Source organism: Caretta caretta, chromosome 7 (assembly GCF_965140235.1).
Source record: "Caretta caretta isolate rCarCar2 chromosome 7, rCarCar1.hap1, whole genome shotgun sequence".
In the NCBI taxonomy this organism is placed as follows: domain Eukaryota; kingdom Metazoa; phylum Chordata; order Testudines; family Cheloniidae; genus Caretta; species Caretta caretta.
Window position 1 is genome coordinate 48,651,625 of NC_134212.1, and position 19,380 is coordinate 48,671,004.

General features: G+C 59.5%; 1 protein-coding gene across 4 annotated transcripts; it reads left to right on the forward strand.

Annotated features, from left to right (window-relative positions):
- The first annotated feature begins 1,285 nt into the window (after nt 1-1,285).
- HYAL2 (hyaluronidase 2) lies at nt 1,286-19,380 on the forward strand. 4 transcript variants are annotated; one of them, XM_075130632.1, is made up of 4 exons: nt 1,286-1,662; nt 10,215-11,188; nt 17,439-17,528; nt 18,115-19,380. In XM_075130632.1, the coding sequence occupies exons 2-4, from the start codon at nt 10,262-10,264 to the stop codon at nt 18,514-18,516; spliced, it is 1,419 nt and encodes a 472-aa protein (XP_074986733.1). In that variant the 5' UTR covers nt 1,286-1,662; nt 10,215-10,261; the 3' UTR covers nt 18,517-19,380. The 4 variants fall into 4 exon arrangements, with proteins under 4 accessions (XP_074986733.1, XP_048714536.1, XP_048714534.1 ...); XM_048858579.2 differs by having other exon boundaries at nt 1,286-1,658; XM_048858577.1 differs by lacking the exon at nt 1,286-1,662 and adding an exon at nt 8,426-8,525.

Consider the following 19,380-nt stretch of genomic DNA (forward strand, 5'->3'; position numbering starts at 1 on the left):
GGGATTCTGGCAGCACTCGTGTACCCTGGTCTAGGAATAGCAAACAGCCCCTCGGGCAACTGCTCCTTAGCGCTGAACTGTAACTGTGCCATGCTTGGGAACAAACTGGAACTAAAGCTACAGTTGCAGAGTTCCAGCAATTTTCCCTTCTAAGGCAACAAGGCCTGAGAAGACAGCTGCCCCACCCCCATCTGCCACATACTGAGTCCCACCAATTCTAGGCCAGCCCAGACAAGGATCAAATCCCCTGACACCAACTCAGGACACATCCCAGGGTCTTGCAAATTCCCTATACAGCCTCAGTCTGGGCCCAGGAGACATCTCCCCACCCCCCACTTCACTGGTGACTGCAGAACATCTCTGGGGCAGCTCCGGCATGTGCTCCTTTGGGAAAGTCTTTGAGCATTTCTAACATCCTTTATGGGGTTTAGCACCTGTAAAGAAGACGGGGCACCTGCGCCATTGTGCCCCGCCAGATCTCCATAGCACACCCGCCAGTGTTCCACGAACAGCTGGCCAGGGGCCTCTGCGCCAGCCCCAGAATGTGGCTTCTGTATTGGCCCTGCACCTACGGGCAGTTCAGCTTAGGGGGCAATGGGGGCTAGTCTCTCTGGCATCCTCTAACAGTGCAGGCTCCGGTCCCCTCGCCCGCAGACGGTGCTCTCCAGTCCTGCTGGAGTCAGGCAGACCCAGAAGCGGAGGAAGAATCGTTCAAGGGGAGCAGAACCTTCCGACACATCCTGGTGGTACCAGACACACCCACAGAGCACAGCTTGGGGGCACTGTGCCAGGCCCAGCTGCTCTGCAGTGCCATCTACAGGTTGGGAGAGGTGCACATTGGAGCCAAGAGTCTGGAGAGCTTTTGGGTGACTCTTGTTGCAGTATTTCCTTTTTGGGTGGGGCAGGTGGCAACATCAGAACAGGATGGGAAGCAGCGCTCGATCCAGCCCATGCTAAGCCCCGATCTTGCCCCGTCGGCAGGGTTGGGGGAAACTGGGCTGGTGCATGATGGAACAGCAGCAGTCGCCTTGGGTTGCAAGTGGAAGCGAACGCGGGGGAGATCCCCTGAGACCTTGCTGACCTCTGAGCCACCCTTCCTCCCATCTCTGAGCTTTCTGAGGCCTTGTGGTTGCTGAGCAGGAACTGCACAGCTTTCCTTTCCATTTGCCAGCAGGAAATGAGGCTCGGTTCCAGGAGAAAGGCCTTCCAAGCTAGGGGGGAGTCTAGGGGGACAAAGGGGTGGGCACTGGCTAAGGCACATAGGGCAGCTCCATTGGGGCGGGTGAGAACTGGGGAGCGCACACCTCCCTGGACTGCAGAGACTGAGAGTGTGCACCTCTGGAGCGGGGGACCGAGCCTAGGAGAGCTGAGAAGGAGAGAGAGACGTTGGGAGACAGAGCCCCTGGAATCCCAGCCCTGGGACGGCACAGCCCAGGAAGCATCTTTGTCCAATCCGGACCCTTTGGACTGTTCGGAGATCCCCTGCCTGGGTCAAAACTCTCCTCCTCGCCAGCTCCGTCATTCATTTATTTCTCCCTTCCTTCGCTGGGTGCAGCCATCTGTGAGGGGTTTCCCCCAGTGTGGACCGATCTCTCTACCACACCCTTCCCTGTGCCAACATTGCGGCTGCCACCCGGAGCCACAGAAAGCTAAGCCAGGTGGGTGAGTAGTTTTTTATACTGTGGGAGGGTGAAGGGACCTGCTTTACCTGGAGAGAATAACGGGCTGGGATGAACCTAGCAATAGAAATGAGATCAGGAAAGGAGTGATAAGAGCAGGGAGTTGGGATACCTCGGTTCTCTTCCCAGTTCTGGAAGGGAAGTGGTGGTGGTGGGGGAATCGAACAGTGAGAACGGGGGGGGGCAATGTGTGTCAGGACTCCTGAGGTCTATTCCCAGCTCCATCACATGCTCATTCTGATAGTGTTACCTAGTGGCTGGAGCATTGGGCTAGGCCTTGGAAGAGCTGGGTTCTAGACCTGGCTCTGCTGCTGGCCTGCTGCATGATCACTTCCTCTCTCCGTGCCTCAGTTTCCCCATCTATAAAATGGGGCTAATGATACTGACTGGTCTCCCAGAGGGGTTCTGTGAGTAAATGAATGTCCACAAAGTGCTATGACTCCCTCCAACGTGTGGTGCAAGGACACAGCCAGTGTTAACCTATAGAGGGGCCACAGGAGGCTAGCAAAAGATCTGATCCTGCCCCAATGCCAGGGGTAGGAGACAAGACTTAATGCACTAATCCAGAGCGTGAGGGGGGATCTGTCAGTGCCATGTGCTAGAAGCACCCCGGCCAGCTGTCCCAGAGGGGAGTAGAACATCCAGTGACCTGCAATGTTCATTGTGCTCATCTAGATGGGTGTGAACACCTACTCAGTGCCCTGCCTCCTTCATGCCAGGTGTGTGGCAGAAACCTCCCCTATTTAGAGTAGTCCTGGCTAGGACCTTACACTGCTGAGGGTGAATCTGATCCAAGGGCGTTGCTCAGGGAGTCTCATGGTAACTGTGTTTGCCAGCGTACGCCTAGCATGGGCAGAAGCAGTGCCAGGCACCTCACACACCGCTCCCTGCCAAGGTGCCTCAGCCTCTGGGGTGAGCAGGGAGGTTGGGTCCGTGGCCCAGTCAGTCCTCAGCCTTTCTGCAGCGACTAAAAGCTGGTGGGCTGTTGGCATTGTGACGGGCCCATGGGACTGACACCCCACAAACTCATGTCACACAAGCCAGTGACTAGCCATCAGGTGGGGACTTTGGCTGCCCACGTGCCAGTGCTTGAAACAACTAGCCCCAAGGGTCAATGAGAAGGCGGTTTGATCAATGGTGCAGCAGGTTCGGACACCGTGAGGGCAGGCAAGTGAGAGGTTCTGGAGAGAGCTTCTTGCTCGGGTAGAGCTGAGGACTGCATGACGTGCAGCAGAGATCAGCTGGAGCTGAGATGCTACAGCAGCAATGCACTAGAGCCGTGTGTGGCAGCAAGACCCTGTGAGTAGGATGTGGCCCTGGGAAGCTGGGTTCAGGACCTGGCTCTGTCACCCACTTGCTTTCTGTCTTTGGGTAACGCTTAGTGCCTCAGCTTCCCCATCTGTGCAATGGTGATAGTGACCCCCACCTTTGCAAAGGGCTTTGCAATCTATATTGATAGTGTGATAACATGAGACTTGGTAGCTGGAAGGATACAGGAGCTGTGGGTCCCAGGCTGTGGTTTGAGTGTTGTGGAAAGTAAGGGGGGGGACGTGTGTGTGTGCTCTGGTTCTGTATCCAGAGCAGCGTACTTAGCAGGGACTTTCTAGCTCAGTTCTCTGTACTGGGGACAACTGTCTCATTTACAGTGTTTCCAGGACTAAAACAGAGGAGGCACTGTCCAGAAAAGTGAGAGTGCTAGACCCAGAGCAGTTCCCAGCCACTTCTGTCCCAGCCTCTCCCAGCAGGGGGCGCTGTAGGGTGTGGGGCAGGAGTGCTGGCTGGGGGGAGTGGAAGTGTTGAGGAGGCCTTGTTTCACTCTCCCCTCTGGACTGCTGGTGAGTGTCTCATGCTTCCAACCTGGAACACACCTGGCTTCCTGCATTTCTTCCTGGCTGTTCCCTCATCCCAGGCACATGGATTTCCGGGCCCATCAAGAAGCCGGATGGGCTGTGTGTATTATCTCCTCCATCAGCCCCAGCTTGGGTTGCTTTGCTTTGTTCCCGGCAAGGAGGCATGGAATGATAATCCTACGCTGCAGCCATTGCGCAGTGTTACACCCGCGGGGCAGCCCACCAGGCAGAACGGCATCCCCTAGTGACAGTCAGCCTTGTCCCCTGAAGAGACCTGGCCTAACATGGGGTGGAGGGAATTGGGGTCTGTAATGGGGGTGGTGGGCAGGGGGAATTGGGGTCTGCAATGTGGGGTGGGCAGAGGGAATTGGAGTCTGTAATGGGGGGTGGGCGGGGGTGGTGGACAGGGGAATTGGGGTCTGTAATGGGGGTGGTGGGCAGGGGGAATTGGGGTCTATAATGGGGGGTGGGCAGGGGGAATTGGGGTCTGTAATGGGGGTGGGCGGGGGTGGTGGACAGGGGAATTGGGGTCTATAATGGGGGGTGGGCAGGGGGAATTGGGGTCTGTAATGGGGGGTGGACAGGGGAATTGGGGTCTATAATGGGGGGTGGGCAGGGGGAATTGGGGTCTATAATGGGGGGTGGGCAGGGGGAATTGGAGTCTGTAGTGGGGGTGGTGGACAGGGGGATTTGGGGTCTGTAATGGGGGGAGGGGGGAATTGGGGCCTGTAATGGTGGGGTGTAGCTCTGGGAGGGGGGGCGGGGAAGTGCAGATGTGGTTGGCATGGCTGGTGGTGCGTATCCACCCTGAATTGGCTGCCTATGCTCATGTGCGGGGCTTGGGGTTGGGCTGGCAAAGCCCGCAGCTCCCGGAATGTGGGCTGGCCGGCCTCCTTGCTGGGAGCTGCCCCACTGCTGCCTCCTGAGCCCTCCTGTGGAACAGTGCCCCAAGCTCCACAGCCAGCTCCTCCGGGAGTCCCCATTGTGTGACTGGCCTGGCCCCTGCCTCAGCCTAGCCCCAGTGCCTTCCCCTTCCCCTCCTCCCACTGGGAGCTCACCCCCCACCCCGAACTGCAGAGCCCAGCTTGGGCCAGTGCCTTCCCCTTCCCCTCCTCCCACTGGGAGCTCACCCCCCACCCCGAACTGCAGAGCCCAGCTTGGGCCAGTGCCTTCCCCTTCCCCCTCCTCCCACTTGGGCCTCACCCCCTTGACCCTCCCCAGCGCAGGGGTGGGGGGGCTGTGATCGGATTACAGATCAGCCGCCCTTCATTTCCTCTGCCGCTGGAGATCCGTCTCAGCTGGGATGAAGGCACCGGATGATCCAGTAGCTCTCCTCCCTGTTGTTATTCCCTGGCCTTGGGCCTCACATGATGGGCATGCACTGCCAGAACCCACCCGCTGCTGCTCAGAGGGCATTGCTGGTACCACTCTGCCCTGATGATTCTGGCACCTGCTGTAGGGAGTGGGGCAGGAGCACTGGCTGTGGGGAGAGCACCGAGCTACTCCAGCCTCTCCCAGCAGGGGGTGCTGTGGGGAACAGGGCAGGAACACTGGCTGTGGGGGGGACCTCCTAGCTATTCCAGTCCAGCCTCTCGCAGCAGGGGGTGCAGTGGGGAGTGGGGGAGGAGCACTGGCTGTTGGGGGAGCTCCCGGCTACACCAGCCCCAGCCTCTTCCAGCAGGGGCGTAGGGAGTGGGAGAGGAGCGCTCGTTGTTGGGGGAGCTCCCAGCTACTCCAGCCCCAGCCTCTCCCTGCAGGGGGCACTGTGGGGAGGGGCAGGAGTGCTGGGTATGTGGGGAGCTCCCAGTTAACGGATCTGGTCTCTCCCAGCAGGAGCAGGAAAGAGTGGGGAGGTAGCAGTGCTTGTCTGTGGGGTGGCTGCTTGTTAAGAAAAGCCCTAAGGTGTCCCTCCATTTGTGTAACCAGCGAGTAATGCTGGGGTGGGAGTGGATCTTCTGTACCTTACCCTGTGGGGAGAGGTGGTGGTGGTGGTGGTGGGGTTTCTTATCCCAGCTGTCACTAGTTGGCCTCATCCTGTTTGCTTGTCTGGACTCGTGCACTCGGGAAGTTCTAGCAGTAGAAGCTAAAGGAGTGAATTTAAACCACTGTAAGCCCACATGTGGACAGCCAAAGGGAGCTAAGCTAAACCAGAAGCAGACACTTCTGGACTAAGCATATGTGGTCAAACTCCCCATATAGACAAGCCCTTAATTACTTTACACACAGTGTCTTGTAAGTGGCTCACATGTGACTGGAAAAGCAGGGCCCGGCTAAAAGCAAGCCCCAAGGTTATTCCCCTGGTGCCCTGCAAACCCAGTGGAGGAAGGAAGGGGAGGTGCCCAGGCCAGCTGGCAGTGCAAACATAAAACTGCATTCGATTGTGGGGGTGTGAGATTGGGGCTGTGGCGACAGCCCTGGAGCTCAAAGGCCTCTGGTTGCTTGCAGCCAAGATACAGCATGGGCAGCGGCAGGGCAAACAGCCCCCATATAACCTGCATGCCTCAGCCCCACCCCGCAGAGACCAACCTCTATGTGTGAGACAGGGGCATCCGCTGGAGGCCAGCAAAAGCATTCAATACGTTCCCCTTGGACCCACCCTAACCTTGAGGGAAGCTGCTACTGTAGATGGGCCCAAACCATTTGAGAACTGGGGCCCGGTCGTGCACCCTGTAACAGTGTCCCCAATGATCTCGTCCTACTATCCCCATTTGCAACAGCAATCCTGGATGGATCAGGAGGGATCTGCAGTGGGCAACCTTGGTCAGCCTGTGGGCCATTTCACTAGTGCAGAGGGACCCTCTGGCCGACTCAGTCCTCGGTCTCGCTGCTGGGAGTGCCAGCAGGTTTGGTGGCAGTGGGTGTCACGTAGATACCAGCCCATTTGGAAATCGACTGGGACATCCCTCCCCATCTAATTCATAGCCAAAAGGCCACTCATCAGCCACCCCAAGCCAAGGCTCTTTGGTCTCCTTTGACCTGGGCTGGGTTATGGAACTAGGGACCTAGAGGTGAGAGACTCCATCTCCATCCCCAGAGCCATCCCAGTCCCCAGTGCCGTAGGTGACTGAAGGCACTTTTTGGAGGCTTTAATCAATAAGGAATCCAGCGTGTGGCACTGTCTCTTTAACCCCCATGTTCCTGCTCATAGCCCAGGGCTCCCAGAAAGGAGTGTTCAAGCAAAGTGTAAAGCTTTAGAGACATCCTGAGCTGACAAGCACCATTGCTGTCCCTGGTGGTGGCACTCAGCAGAGAGACCTGGGACACCATGGGGTCTCAAGGCCCTTCTGGGATAGGGTTGAGGCCCACGGGCCCAGTGGTATGGGGGAAGCAGGAGCTCTGTTATGTAGTTAGATAGAAGCTGATTTCCAGAGACAAGGAAGACCCACGACTGCAGCTGAACTCAACCAGGGCTGATCGCTCAGCATCCTGTGTCTGCAGGTTCCCCAGATGGCACCGTACACCAGCCAGCCGCCAAACTCAGACAAGCCCCATTGAACCCCTGAGTGCTGTCGGCTTCTGCGATCATGAGAACATGCAAATAACCTCGTGGTGGGAGAAGATCCAGCTGCTTGGCCTTCTGGCTCTGAAGAGCTGGTTTTGATTGAGCTCTAGTGGCACTTTGGAAGGGCTCCAGAACGCCGGCTGGTTGGAACGCGCCAGCCATTTGGCATGCCAAGCCCTGCCCTGGCAGCCAGTTGCCAGAGCTCTGGGGGAGCCATTGAACCCAGCAGACTGGCGGGCGCATTCCTGGGAAGGAAAATGGCCCTCCCGAGACAATGGCCATTCATTGGGGCTGACATTGTTCCCCCAGCAGATGTTTATGTAGAGTCCATAACGAAACAAATGTTCGAAGGGATTCCCAGCCGTTGACATAACAACCGCTTTGTGACTTGATCAGAGAGCCAGTGCTCCCAAGTCAATCCTTATACTAGTGGTTCTCAAACTTTTGTACTGGTGACCCCTTTCACATAGCAAGCCTCTGAGTGTGACCCCCCCTTTATAAATGAAAAACACATTTTTATATATTTAACACCATTATAAATGCTGGAGGAAGAGCGGGATTTGGGGTGGAGGCGGACAGTTTGTGACCCCCCCATGTAATAACCTCACGACCCCCTGGAGCGGTCCCGACCCCCCATTTGAGAACCCCTGCCTTATACCAACTCCCGCTGGGCGAGGGCAAGGCAGCAGGCATGCCCGCCCCCTTGTCTGCAGCTCCCGGAGAAAACAGGCTCCGAACACTGGAATCGCAGAGGACTCTGGGGCTGGGGCACCCGGGACCCACACACAGAGATAGCCAGCGCCCTCTGCCCTGCGACCCACAGCACCCCCTGCTGGGAGAAGCTGGAACTGGAGTAACCAGGACCCCCCCCAGCCAGTGCTCCTGCCCCACTCCCCACAGCACCCCCTGCTGGGAGAGGCTGGGGCTGAAGTAGCTGGGAGCCCCCCCCAGCCAGTGACCCTCTCCACCTCCCCACAGCGCCCTCCTGTGGGCAGAGGCCGGCGCTGCAGCAGTTCGCCGCTCCCCTAACTGCCGCCCTGTGCGGGCTCCGTTAGCCCGGCCGCTCCCCTGGCCCCGCCCTGCCCCGGCGCGCGCCGCCCCCTGCAGTTCAGTAGCAAGCGGCGCTTGGCATGCCAAGCCCGCCGGGCTGTACCAAGTGGTTCCTGCCGACTGGGGAAGGGGGTAAGGACTAGTGCACATAAAAATAACGGTCCCCGTTGCCACGGAGCGTTAGAAACGGCGCAGACCGAGCCAGGGACCGCAGGACTTCCCTCCCGTTTCCGGCCGGCTTCGCGCGCTGAGCCGGTGCCTCCCTGGGGGGGGCGGGTCCACAGGGATTCCCCCTCCCCTCCGGCTCGCATTGGGCCGCTCCAGCCGCTGGGCTTTTAAAGGGGCTGCCGAGGCCGGCAGCGGCGAGCGGGGTGGTGTTGGGCTCGTGGCCCTTTAAAGGGGCTCGCTGGGGCTGGCCGGGGGGTGATGGGGAGCTGAGCCCAGGTGAGTGCGCGCCCGGAGCGCAGGGGAGCTGCTGGGGCCCGCCCGGCCGCGACCCGCTCGGGGCTGGGCGAGGAGGGAACTTTCCCAGCTACCGGGGCGGGGGGCGTGGAGCGCTCCCACCGGCCCCGGTTCCGGCGCGGGGGCTGCCGAGCCCCTCCGCGGCCCGGCGAGCGTCCCGCTCTGGAGCGGAGCCCGGGTGGCTGGGAAAGGTCCCCTGTTCCCCCGCTCGCCCTGCCCCGCTCCGGCAGCTCGCGGTCTGGATCCCGGCGTGCGGCTTGGCTGGGGGTCCGGCGAGGCGGGCCGACGGGCAGCTGGTAACTCTGGGGAGCCCCGGCTCTGTCCCGGACGCGCCGCTCCGCGGAGTCCCTCTCCCGGCTCTGCGCCGTGCGGTGATTTGTGCCGCTCGCCGGCCGGCCGGCCGGGCTGGGAGCGGATCTGTCCTCGCTGCAGCTCTGCTCCGTGGGGCTGCTCTGCGCGGCTTTGTGCGAGCGCTTGCTCTGCTGACACCCACATTTTTCTCTCCCTCCTCCCCCCCCCCCCAGCTTTGCTATTTGATCTCCGGCGCTTGCTTCCCACCGAGCGGCTGGCCTCGCAGGCTATTGCAATGGAAAAAAGTTCGCGCTGCCCCGCAGCTCGTGCGAAGCCTGTTGCTCAGTGCGCGGAGCTGCCGAACAAAAGGTGGCCTGGCTGGGACATCTCGGCGGAGCTGCGGCGGGGGTCGCACAGGGGGAGAGGGAGGGATCGGTCGGGAACAAAGCGTGTCCGACCCACCGGCTGCGCTGATAAGCGAAGGCCCGCACATTCTTGGGATGTTTCAGGGCTTCAAACCTCCGGCGTGGGGCCTGATCCTTCCGGTTTATCGCCAGCGTCAATCCGGAGTGACTCGACCCGAGTGGTCGCGGTCGGCGCCACGTGTGGGGGAGATCGGAGCCAGGCCCTAAGTTGCAAGCTCCCTTCCAGGGAGTTTACGTGCCTGCTGTGTGGTGGGGCCCGGCTCTTGCTGGGGGGACTGTCAAGAAAGCTGTGCTGGAATTGCACCACTGGAGCTGAGCTCTGGAGCCGGCCCTTGGCTGGGGCTGGGGAGGCTGCTCAGCCTGCGGTGCTGACCGACCTGGGCCTGGGACTGCTCTCAGCCCTGTACCGCTGCTGGTGCTGGAGGGTTTTGTGGCTGGCAGCTTCCCCTCCTAAGGACGAGTCTCTGCTGTCCATCCAGTTGTACTGCGCTCAGGTGGGTTGCGGCAGGTCAGGACCAAAGTGCGGTGGCAGAGCCCTGGGAGTTAGCTCCAGGGCTGGAACAACAGAGGCTGCCACAGGTTGGGCTCTCGGGGCAGGAAGGCTGGTCTGGGGTCTAAGATACTAGGCTGAAAGGCAGGAGATCTCTGTTCCGTTCCCAGCTCCACTGCAGTCGTCCTGTGTGGCCTCAGGCCAGTCACTTGAGCTTTGAGCATCAGTTTCCCTTCTGTATTGTCCCCAGCTCAGAGCAGAGATGCACGAATGCTTGTGAGGCGCTCCCAAGGGGGCCAGTGGTAGACCATTGGAGTACCTCGATGGATTGGGGGGGCGTTGGCAAAGCTGGGTCTGTGGGGTTGGGCCAGTAGGGGGGTTTCAGGGGCATTGGCAGAGCTCTACTGCTAGCAGGGTGGGGGAGTGCCTTTTGCCCTCCCCTCTTACAGCATTTTCCCCCGGCAGGCTGTGACCTGAAGCCATCCTGTGACCGAGCAGCCCAGCGAGAGAGAATGCGGGGAGGCTCTACGCTGGCAGTGCCATGGCTCCTGCTCCTTGCTGTCACCAGCAGCCGTGGGCAGGACGAGAAGCCAACCTTTGCCCCCCTCTTCACCCAGAAGCCCTTCATTGTGGCCTGGAATGCGCCGACCCAGGACTGCAGGCCTCGCTTCAAGGTCCAGCTGGACTTCAGCCTCTTTGACCTGCAGGCCTCTCCCAACGAGGGCTTCGTAGACCAGAATCTCACCATCTTCTACAAGGAGCGCCTGGGCCGCTACCCCTACTACGACGAGCAGCAGGTGGCTGTGAACGGGGGTGTCCCCCAGAACAGCAGCCTCACGGATCACCTGGACCGGCTCCAGGAGGGCATCCGCAAGTACATCCGCTCAGAGGCCAAGGAAGGGCTGGCTGTCATTGACTGGGAGGAGTGGCGGCCCATTTGGATCCGCAACTGGCAGAACAAGGACGTCTACCGCAAGAACTCCCGCCAGCTGGTGCTGTTGCGGCACCCCAGCTGGCAGGAGGACCTGGTGAACAAGGAGGCCCAGTATGAGTTTGAGAGCTCGGCCCAGGAATTCATGCTCCTCACCCTGCAGCACGCCAAGAGCTACCGGCCCAAGCAGCTGTGGGGTTACTACCTCTTCCCGGACTGCTACAACCACGACTACAGCAAGAACCCGGACAGCTACACGGGGCGCTGCCCTGACGTGGAGGAGACCCGCAATGACCGTCTGGCCTGGCTCTGGAAGGAGAGCACAGCCCTCTATCCCTCCATCTACCTAGACCAGGTCCTGGCCTCCTCCGAGAATGGCCGCAAGTTTGTGCGCTCGCGGGTTATGGAGGCCCTGCGGATCTCCCACCAGCACCACGACGGCTACTCGCTGCCCGTCTTCGTCTATACCAGGCCCACCTACAGCCGCAAGCTGGATGTGCTGAGCAGGGTAAGGCGGCGCCCGTGCCCCAGGGACCGACCCATTTCTGCCAGAGGTGCTGGGGCTTTACCCTGCTTCTTCCCAGGCCTCTAGCTCTCTGGCTCTGGGAGAGGGTAGTGAGTGGGCTCACCACTAGGGGGCAGTGTGATCATACACCCTCCCAGTATATTACAGCAAAGGCACCAGAACATACCAAGGGAACAGACTTTCCAGTCTTTTCCAGGCCTCATGTGAACTCTGCCACGGAGGGTGGGAGGAACTGGTTCTTCCCACCATCCAAGGCTTTAAACACCAGCTCCCCAAATTCAACCCCAGCTGTGCCTGGTGGCACTTTATGGGGTAGAGCAGGGTCCCGGTCCTGCTTGCCCCTCTGCATCTGAGTGGACTTGCCAGCAGCCCTGTTGCTTGTCCCAGCTCACTTAGCTACCACCATGCAAGAGCCCTATGCCCAGCTGGCACAGGGCTCTTGCATGGTGGTAGCTAAGTGAGCTGGGACAGGGCTGCTCTGTGGCCCTCCTGGCAGGCTGTGGTGGGAGGAGAGAAGGCTGGGCAGTGGAGGTGGGGTGGGGGAGAATCTTCCTGTGTTAGCCAGGTGGGTCTATGAGATCACACTCCAGCTCCCTGGTCCTGCCCAGCGTTGCCATGGCTGAGGAGGGCTTGGGGATGAGTTCCTGACCTTACAATGCCCCGGCTGGTGGGGGGAGTGCAGCTGTTGAAATGGGAGCCGTGGCCCTGCCACTGTGCAGGCTAACTGCCGGTTGACAGCCGCCACTTCCCCTTTCTGGATCCCGCCCCACAGGGCCCAGCTTCAGGAGGCAGCCGGAAGACGAGCATGGGTTTGAGAGCCAGGACTCCTGGCTTCCATTCCCAGCCCTCCTGCCTGAGCATAGGCAAATCAGCTAGAGACAGATTTTTCTCAAGAGCTCAGGTGAAAATCCAGTGCCTGAGCTCTCTGGGCCCCAGGTGTGGTGTGGGGGAAAGGTCCCATTTGGGGGGGGGGGGGGCATACAGAGCTGTGGTGGGGTGCAGTCTGAAATTATCCCATCCTGTACTATGCCCCCGTTAGCCAACCCCCACTGCCCAGCGTGGAAGGTCCATGCTGTCACAGGATGCCCTCTGCGGTACCGAGGATCTCCATTGGGAAGTCTGTTTCCTGGTGCCCTGTGGTGTAACTGTCCCTACAAGAGCCTGCAGGGGGCAGCATGATGGGCGGGGAGGTGGCTGTGGTGGGGGACGAAAGGCAGGAGTGGGAGGGTGGTGCTGGTGCCATTGTTCTGGCCCATCCATGCCTGACGCTTAGTGGCAGGGCCTGCAGATACCCAAGAATGGCTTAATGTATGAAACCATTGCAGTCTCTCCCTGTGGGGCAGGGGCATGTCCGAGCTGCGAGCAGGCAGGCAGAGGCCAGTATCTGTCATGGGGGGTGCCCCATTGTCCTGTGTGGGGCTCCAAGCCGTGCTGTTGGGCTGACAGGGGTGGGAGTGTTAGATCTGGCCCACTCCTGTTGCCAGCCCGATACGGGGATCGAGTGCAGCTCCGTGGTTCCAGGAGAGCAGTTCCATCAACCTCCCTCCTGATGGGATGGGGCTGTGCCCTGGGTGGGCTCCTCCAGCAGAGCATGGAGGAGCCTCGGGTGCTAGCAGGTGGTGGGCGGGCAGGGAAAGGCAGGCAGGCACCAAGCCCCTTGCAGCAATGGGGGAGGGGTAGGAGGCAACAATCTCCTTTTCTAACTGTTGAGGATGTACCATGGGGGATGTGGGGTCTCCCAGCAGTTTTGTATAAAGGGCCCCCTTGTAACAGAACCTGTGTGAATGGACTCTGGTCTGAGCCCTGCTCCACTTTGCACTCCTACCCTGCAGGCACTGGGAGAGGGAAGCTGAGCCAAGCCCCATAGGAAACCTCTCTGCACAGAGACTCTGTGGGATGTTGCAGAGTAGCAGCCGTGTTAGTCTGTATTCGCAAAAAGAACAGGAGGACTTGTGGCACCTTAGCGACTAACCAATTTATTTGAGCATGAGCTTTCGTGAGCTACAGCTCACTTCATCGGATGTAGCTCACGAAAGCTTATGCTCAAATAAATTGGTTAGTCTCTAAGGTGCCACAAGTCCTCCTGTTCTTTTTGTGGGATGTTGGTTACTGAGATGGGGGTGAAAGGGCCACAGAGGCCCCCTGCACCCATCAGCCCATCTAACGCTCAGTGTGCCAGCTTTGCTGGGCACAGCACCCCATTAGTGGCTGAGTAGAAGTCCAGGGGGCCCTGCACAAAGCCAGCTGCTAGCATGGCTGGGGCTGCGAAGCCATTTCTCTGGGGCGGGCTGGGAGTCAGAGGTTCTCGGGGTCCTCATGCTGTCCTGCACAGCTGGGCAGTTCCTAGCGGTATGCAGGGGGCTCTCCACCCCTGGCCTTCTGGGCATGTTGAGGGGGTGGAGGCAAGTGGGAGGACACCATGACCCCAGCTGGGCAGATTCCCCCCTGCTCTTGGTGATTACGGCCTCCTTTGCTGCTGTCTGCCAGGGCAGCACATGCCTAAATGCTTCCTCCTGTGTCCTGCTGAGTGCGGCTCCTGGCTGGGGCTGCTTCCCATGGGAAGTGCTCCGGGGACGGAGGGGTCCTTGGGGCGATGGGAGTGGGGTCTCTGTAGGTGGCAGGCTGCTTCTTTCTGGGGTACATACATTGGTGCTAGAGTGCAGCTCACCTCTTAGAGGAGAGGCCTGATCTTGTGTGCAGGGGAGGAAGGGCCAGGTGTTCTAATGGCTAGAGTGGGAACTGCGTGCCAGGACTCCTGGGTTCTATTCCTGGCTCTGGCTGTGGAGTGGGTTCTAGGGGCTAGAAGAAGAGACTGCGAGCCAGCACTCCTGGGTTCTATTCTCACTGCTGGCACTTAAATTTTCTGACCTTGAATAAATCATCTTCTGTCCCTGTGCCTCAGTTTCCATTTCTGTAACATGGACACACTAGTCCTCAGGGAGGCAATGAGAGGGCTAATTATGAGGCATTGGTGCTGGTGTTTGGCAAGTGGCTTAGGCACAGCACTGACATGGAGCAGGGCAGCCGGCTGCTGGCCATTCTCCTAAGGAACTAGGGAAATGGGGTCTAGATAGTATTATGATAAAGTGGATGCGCAACTGGCTGAAAGATGGTACTCCAGGGTTTGCTGTCAGACTAGGAAGGTGCATCTAGTGGGGCCCTGCAGGGATCAGTCCTGGGTCCAGAGCTAGTCAATATTTTCATTAATGACTTGGATGAGGGAGTGGGGAGTTTGCCTATAAAACTGTGCAGGGGCCACCAAGCTGGGCGGTGTTGCAAGCCCTTTGGAGGGCAGGGTTAGAATTCAAAACAACCTTGACCAATTGAGAATTGGTCTGAAATCAACAAGATGAACTTCAACAAAGACAAGGGCAATGTACTACACTTAAGAAGGAAAAATCAAATGCACAGCTGCAAAATGGGAACTAACTGGCCAGGTGGCTGTGCTACTGAAAAGGGGTCTGGGGGTTAGAGTGGATCAAACGGATGCAGTAGAGTTGCTGCACCCGCCCCTCCCCACAAAAAAAAAAAGCTAATTTCATTCTGGGGTGTTTTAACATGAGTGTCGTGTGGGAGGACATTGTCCTGCTCAGCACTGATGAGGCCTCATCTGGGCACCACACTTTAGAAAGATGGGGACAAATTGAAGAGTCCAGAGAAGAGTAGCAAAAATGATCAAAAGTTTAGAAAACCTGACCTGTGAGGACAGGTTAAAAATTTGGGGCAAGTTTCGTCTTCAGAAAAGAAGACTGAGGGGGGAGCTGATACCAGTCCTCAAACATGTTAAGGGCTGTTACAAAGAGGCTGGTGATCGATTGTTCTCCATAGCCCCTGACAGTAGGACAAAGTAATAACTTCCAAGGGAGGTTGTGGAATCTCCGTCACTGGAGGGTTTTAAGAACAAGTCAGACAAACCCCTGTCCGGGCTGCTCTAGGGTGACTTGGTCCTGCCTCAGCGCAGGGGGCTGGACTTGATGGCTTCTCGAGGTGCCTTCCAGCCCAACATTGCTCTCATATCCACTAGTCCACATGCAGCCACCAGGGGCTTTTTGTGGGGCTACAACAGCCTCCTGGGCAGTGAAGGGGTGGGGAAATCGACCTCTTCCCCCTCCCTCCCTGTTGTTCCTGGCTGCAGTGCTCTGGACCATCTCTGGAGACATTGTACCCCAATGCTGCAGGAGCAAAGTGAGTTCTCGACCCCCCCTTGATAGGGGTTGGTGGGGCTCAGACTTCAGCCCTGGGGTGGTTGGCCAGCAGGCTCCAGTGGTGGGACTTCAGGAACCTGGCCATGGGTCTGCAGGTGCCAACCCTCAGCTCTGGCCATGTGACCCCAGCTTCGGGCTCCGGTCACTGGCTCTGGTCCCAGGTTCCAGCTGCAGAGCTGGCCCTTGGTGCTGACCTCTAGCCCCTGCTGTGTGGCAGCAGGCTCTGACCCCCAGCTTCAGCTGCACGGCCCCTGGCTCTGACCATGCAGCCGTGGGCACTGACCCCCCGGCTCCAGGCATGCAGGCTTACTACCCCCTTCCCCCATTTGCCTTGGGCCCCTGCTGTCTCCCCTGCATCCATCACCCCAGGTCCTCACTGCCTCCCCCTCTAACCCCTCCTGCCCCCCATCATCCAGGCCTTAATTTGTCCTGGGGCTTGCTGAGAAAAGTGATATTAACAAACATGCAAATATCTCAGCCTCCCAGCTAGCTAATAAGTCTCCTGGGAAAAGTGATATGAACCAACAGACAAATACCACTTTTCACAGCACTATTTTTGTTGAGTCTGCAAAAACCCCACCAACCCTACATAAATAAGTGACTGATTTGGATGTGTAGATGTGCATATTTAAATATTTTAGGGAAAAGTGTCTGTGGCCACTAGCAAGAGTTGGTGGTCACACTCTGAGGCCACCAAAAATTGTGTTGAGAACCCCTGCGCTAACCTCTCAGTGCTGGCTCCAAGTTTGGATGAATGTGATGTGAAGGGACTTTAATAGGCTACAACCCCTTTGTGAGACTAGGATAGCAGGGGGCTGCTGTGGGTCAGGATTGAGGGGCATTGGCAGGGCTGTGTGGGGAGAGCCGAGGGCGGGGATAGCAAGGGGCTGTGGGTTGGGATTGAGGGGCACTGGCAGAGCTGTGTGCAGGGAGCCCAGGCCTGGGATCTCAGAGGGCTGCAGCAGCTGGGTAAGTGGGCAAGGCCATGGGTGGGGAGGCTGCTCGGAGCCCGGTTCTCAGTCGCTCCACCAGTCCCACTTGCTAGGCAACTTACTCCTGCAGCCGCCCACCCCCATCCCAGGCAGGAGCTGAGCTGCACACATGCCCTGCCTCCCACCTCTGGTGCTCTCAGCCCATTTCCCTGGCTGCTGGTGGCTCCCAGACGCTTCCCTCCTGCCTGGCTTTCAGTGCTTGTTCCATCAGGCCACCTGCTGTCTCAGCAGCCCTGATGGCCAGGCCCAGCCCAGGAACATGCATGCTGGCCTGGGGCAAGGAAGGGAGGGGCAGGAATGTGAGTACAGGGTGGGGATGCTCCACCCCACCCCATCACAAAGTGCCTGCAACCAGGCTGGGTGTGGCCCTGGGATATCTCTGGTAACTGGCAACCTTTAACCCCCAGCTGCTTCATGGACTCTGGGTGTGGGTGTGTGTGTGTGTGTGGGGGGGAGACACTGCTTTCCCTGGTGCCAGAAAGGCAGCCACCTCTGGGGTGGAGCACAGCAGCTGTTCTAACAGCACCCAGCAACAATGTGGAGCACGTAACGGAGAATCCCGGAGGCAGCTGGACTGGGGAAGAGTGTGGGGGGGAGAGGAGCATTTATGGAGGTGCAGTGTAGGGAGCTGGGATTTGGGGAGCAGAATTGGGGGGAGGGGCCTAGCAGGAAAAGTACCCTGGGATCTTTAATGGCCTCAGGTGGCAAGTTAGTGTGCCCAAAAGCACCTGCCTCTAGCACCACAGCGGCGCTCTAGCGCCACCCAGGAGGCCCCCGGTCCTGGCCAGGCCTAGCCCTGCTCAGAGACTAGCAGAGAGGGCACGCCTCCAGTGCAGCCCAGCTGGAGTCTGAGCACCCCACCCCCGCAGGGGATTGACTGCTATAGCACTGCCCTTCCACATGAGCCAGTCCTCCTGCCCCTGGAGTATCCAGGTGGGAGCAGTATGCAGGTTGTTTCGGGGCACTGCACCTGCCTACCTCCTGCTGCAAGGTTCCACCCTAACCATTGGCCCTGTCTGGATTCCTCCCTCGCAGACGGACCTGGTCTCCACCATTGGCGAGAGCGCCGCCCTGGGGGCGGCTGGTGCCATCTTCTGGGGCGATGCAGACTACACCAAGAGCCAGGTAGGTACAGAGGGAGGACAGCTCCCCCTTCGCCCGCAGCAGGGAAGCATCCTCCTGCCATCTGAGCTCTGGTATCGAACATGGGGAGCACCTCTCAACAGTCCTGCTCCTGCCCCCGGTGGAGTCAAAAACTGAAATGGGATTGGGCCCGGTTCCCTGCTGGCATCTGCCTACCGCAGCCTGTGCTGAGTGAGCCAGGGGCTGCGCACAGCATGTGTTGTGGCCTTCCTGGGTGCTCCAGTCTGTGCCCATGAGGTCTGAGCATCCCGTGGTGCCTGACCCCGGGCAATCAGTGGGGCAGAGGAAGCTGCCTGCCTCCTTGGGGCCCTGCCAATCCTGGCCTGCTTGGCATTTCTGCCTCCTGGCTCAGCCTGGGCCATAGGGTAGTGCCACCCCCTGCATGCAGCAATAGTGCTGCCAGCCCCTGGGGATCTGAAGGCAGGTGAAGGAACAATGCTAGCGCCTGGCAATGCTGTTGGTGTGCCCTGGTGGGCTTGAGCTGCCCCTGGGTTCCTAGCAGGGCCTGCCATGGCAGTCAGTTCACTGCTGCCCTCTGGCTCTCGCTCACCCCTCGTTCCCTTCCCAGAGCACCTGCCAGACCATCAAGGCCTACCTGGAGGAGGAGCTGGGTCACTACATCGTCAACGTCACCACGGCAGCCCAGCGCTGCAGCCAGGCGCTGTGCCAGGGCAGGGGGCGCTGCCGGCGCCGGGACAGCACCGCCAACGTCTTCCTCCACCTCAACCCGCTCAGCTTCCAGATCCGGCGCCGGGGCGAGGCCGACAGGCAGCAGCCACTGCTGCGGGCAGAGGGGGAGCTGTCTGCCACTGACACCGCCTATCTACGGACCCACTTCCGGTGCCAGTGTTACCAGGGCTGGCACGGGGACGAGTGCGAGCGGCAGCTGAGCACCCACAACAGTGCAGCCTGCCCAGCCTGTGCCACTCTGGGACTCCTGGTGCTGGGGTTCCTGGCCCGTTTGGACTAGTCTGGCCCCTTACTCAGGTCCTCGTGGCAGTAGGCCGTCTCCTGGTGCTTAGCATGGCAGGGACATGGGCGCAATAGGTGGCACTTGCAGTCAGAGCCCCGCGTGCCCCTCTATGGGGCCGACAGACTTGCAACCCAGGAGCCTTTTGTATTTCGTTTAGCGCCAATGTAGCGGATCTACTGGAGGTGGCCCCCTACCTCTGCCACTGCTGAGGGGGCGAGAGGCCCCTCCAGCCTTCCCTGCGGGCCAGCAGAGTGCTTGCAGCTGTGGGGGTGGGAGATGTTCCTGGGCAGTGATGCGGCGATAGGGGGCAGCCCGCAGCTAGGAGGGGCGGCGGGGGGAGATCTGCCCTGGTGTGGAAATACAAGGGCTGTGCCCTGGACTGGCTTCATCCCCCAGGGCCAGGTAGCTCCTTCCCTACTGCTGGGTGTGCCCCAGTGCGGAGCCTGGCCCCATGGTGTGTGGGTAGGGGGGTGATCATCCTTTCCCCAGCTCAGCAGAGGGACAGGGGACTGTCAACATGAGCTAAGCTGCACAGAGGGTGTGGGGTGCCCCCCAGCTCTACCCTAGGCTTTGTGGGGTGTGGAGGAGGGAGGGGATGGCAGGGCCCTTCTCCTGTTGTAAGGAGTGGGGCGGATATGCAGTGAGCAAAGGAGTGTCGGGGAGGCAAGGCCTGGTGTGACAAATACTGCTGTATGTGTCTGGAAACCCCCCTGGGGGCAGAGTTTATGGACTTGGGGAGGATATGCCCTTCCATGCCTGGGTGAGGCGGGGGCTGGGCCGGACGCCTGCCAGGAGCCAGCGCCCTGCTTCTGTCACTGAGAAACCAAAGTGCTTTATCTCACCATTAAAGGCGGAATGAGA

Bases quoted from the DNA above. Each gene is read 5' to 3' on its own strand.
- HYAL2 (XM_075130632.1), top strand. From the start codon at position 10,262: ATGCGGGGAGGCTCTACGCTGGCAGTGCCATGGCTCCTGCTCCTTGCT. The intron at 11,189-17,438 runs GTAAGGCGGCGC...CCTCCCTCGCAG, and splicing joins AGCTGGATGTGCTGAGCAGG to ACGGACCTGGTCTCCACCAT. The intron at 17,529-18,114 runs GTAGGTACAGAG...TTCCCTTCCCAG, and splicing joins CAGACTACACCAAGAGCCAG to AGCACCTGCCAGACCATCAA.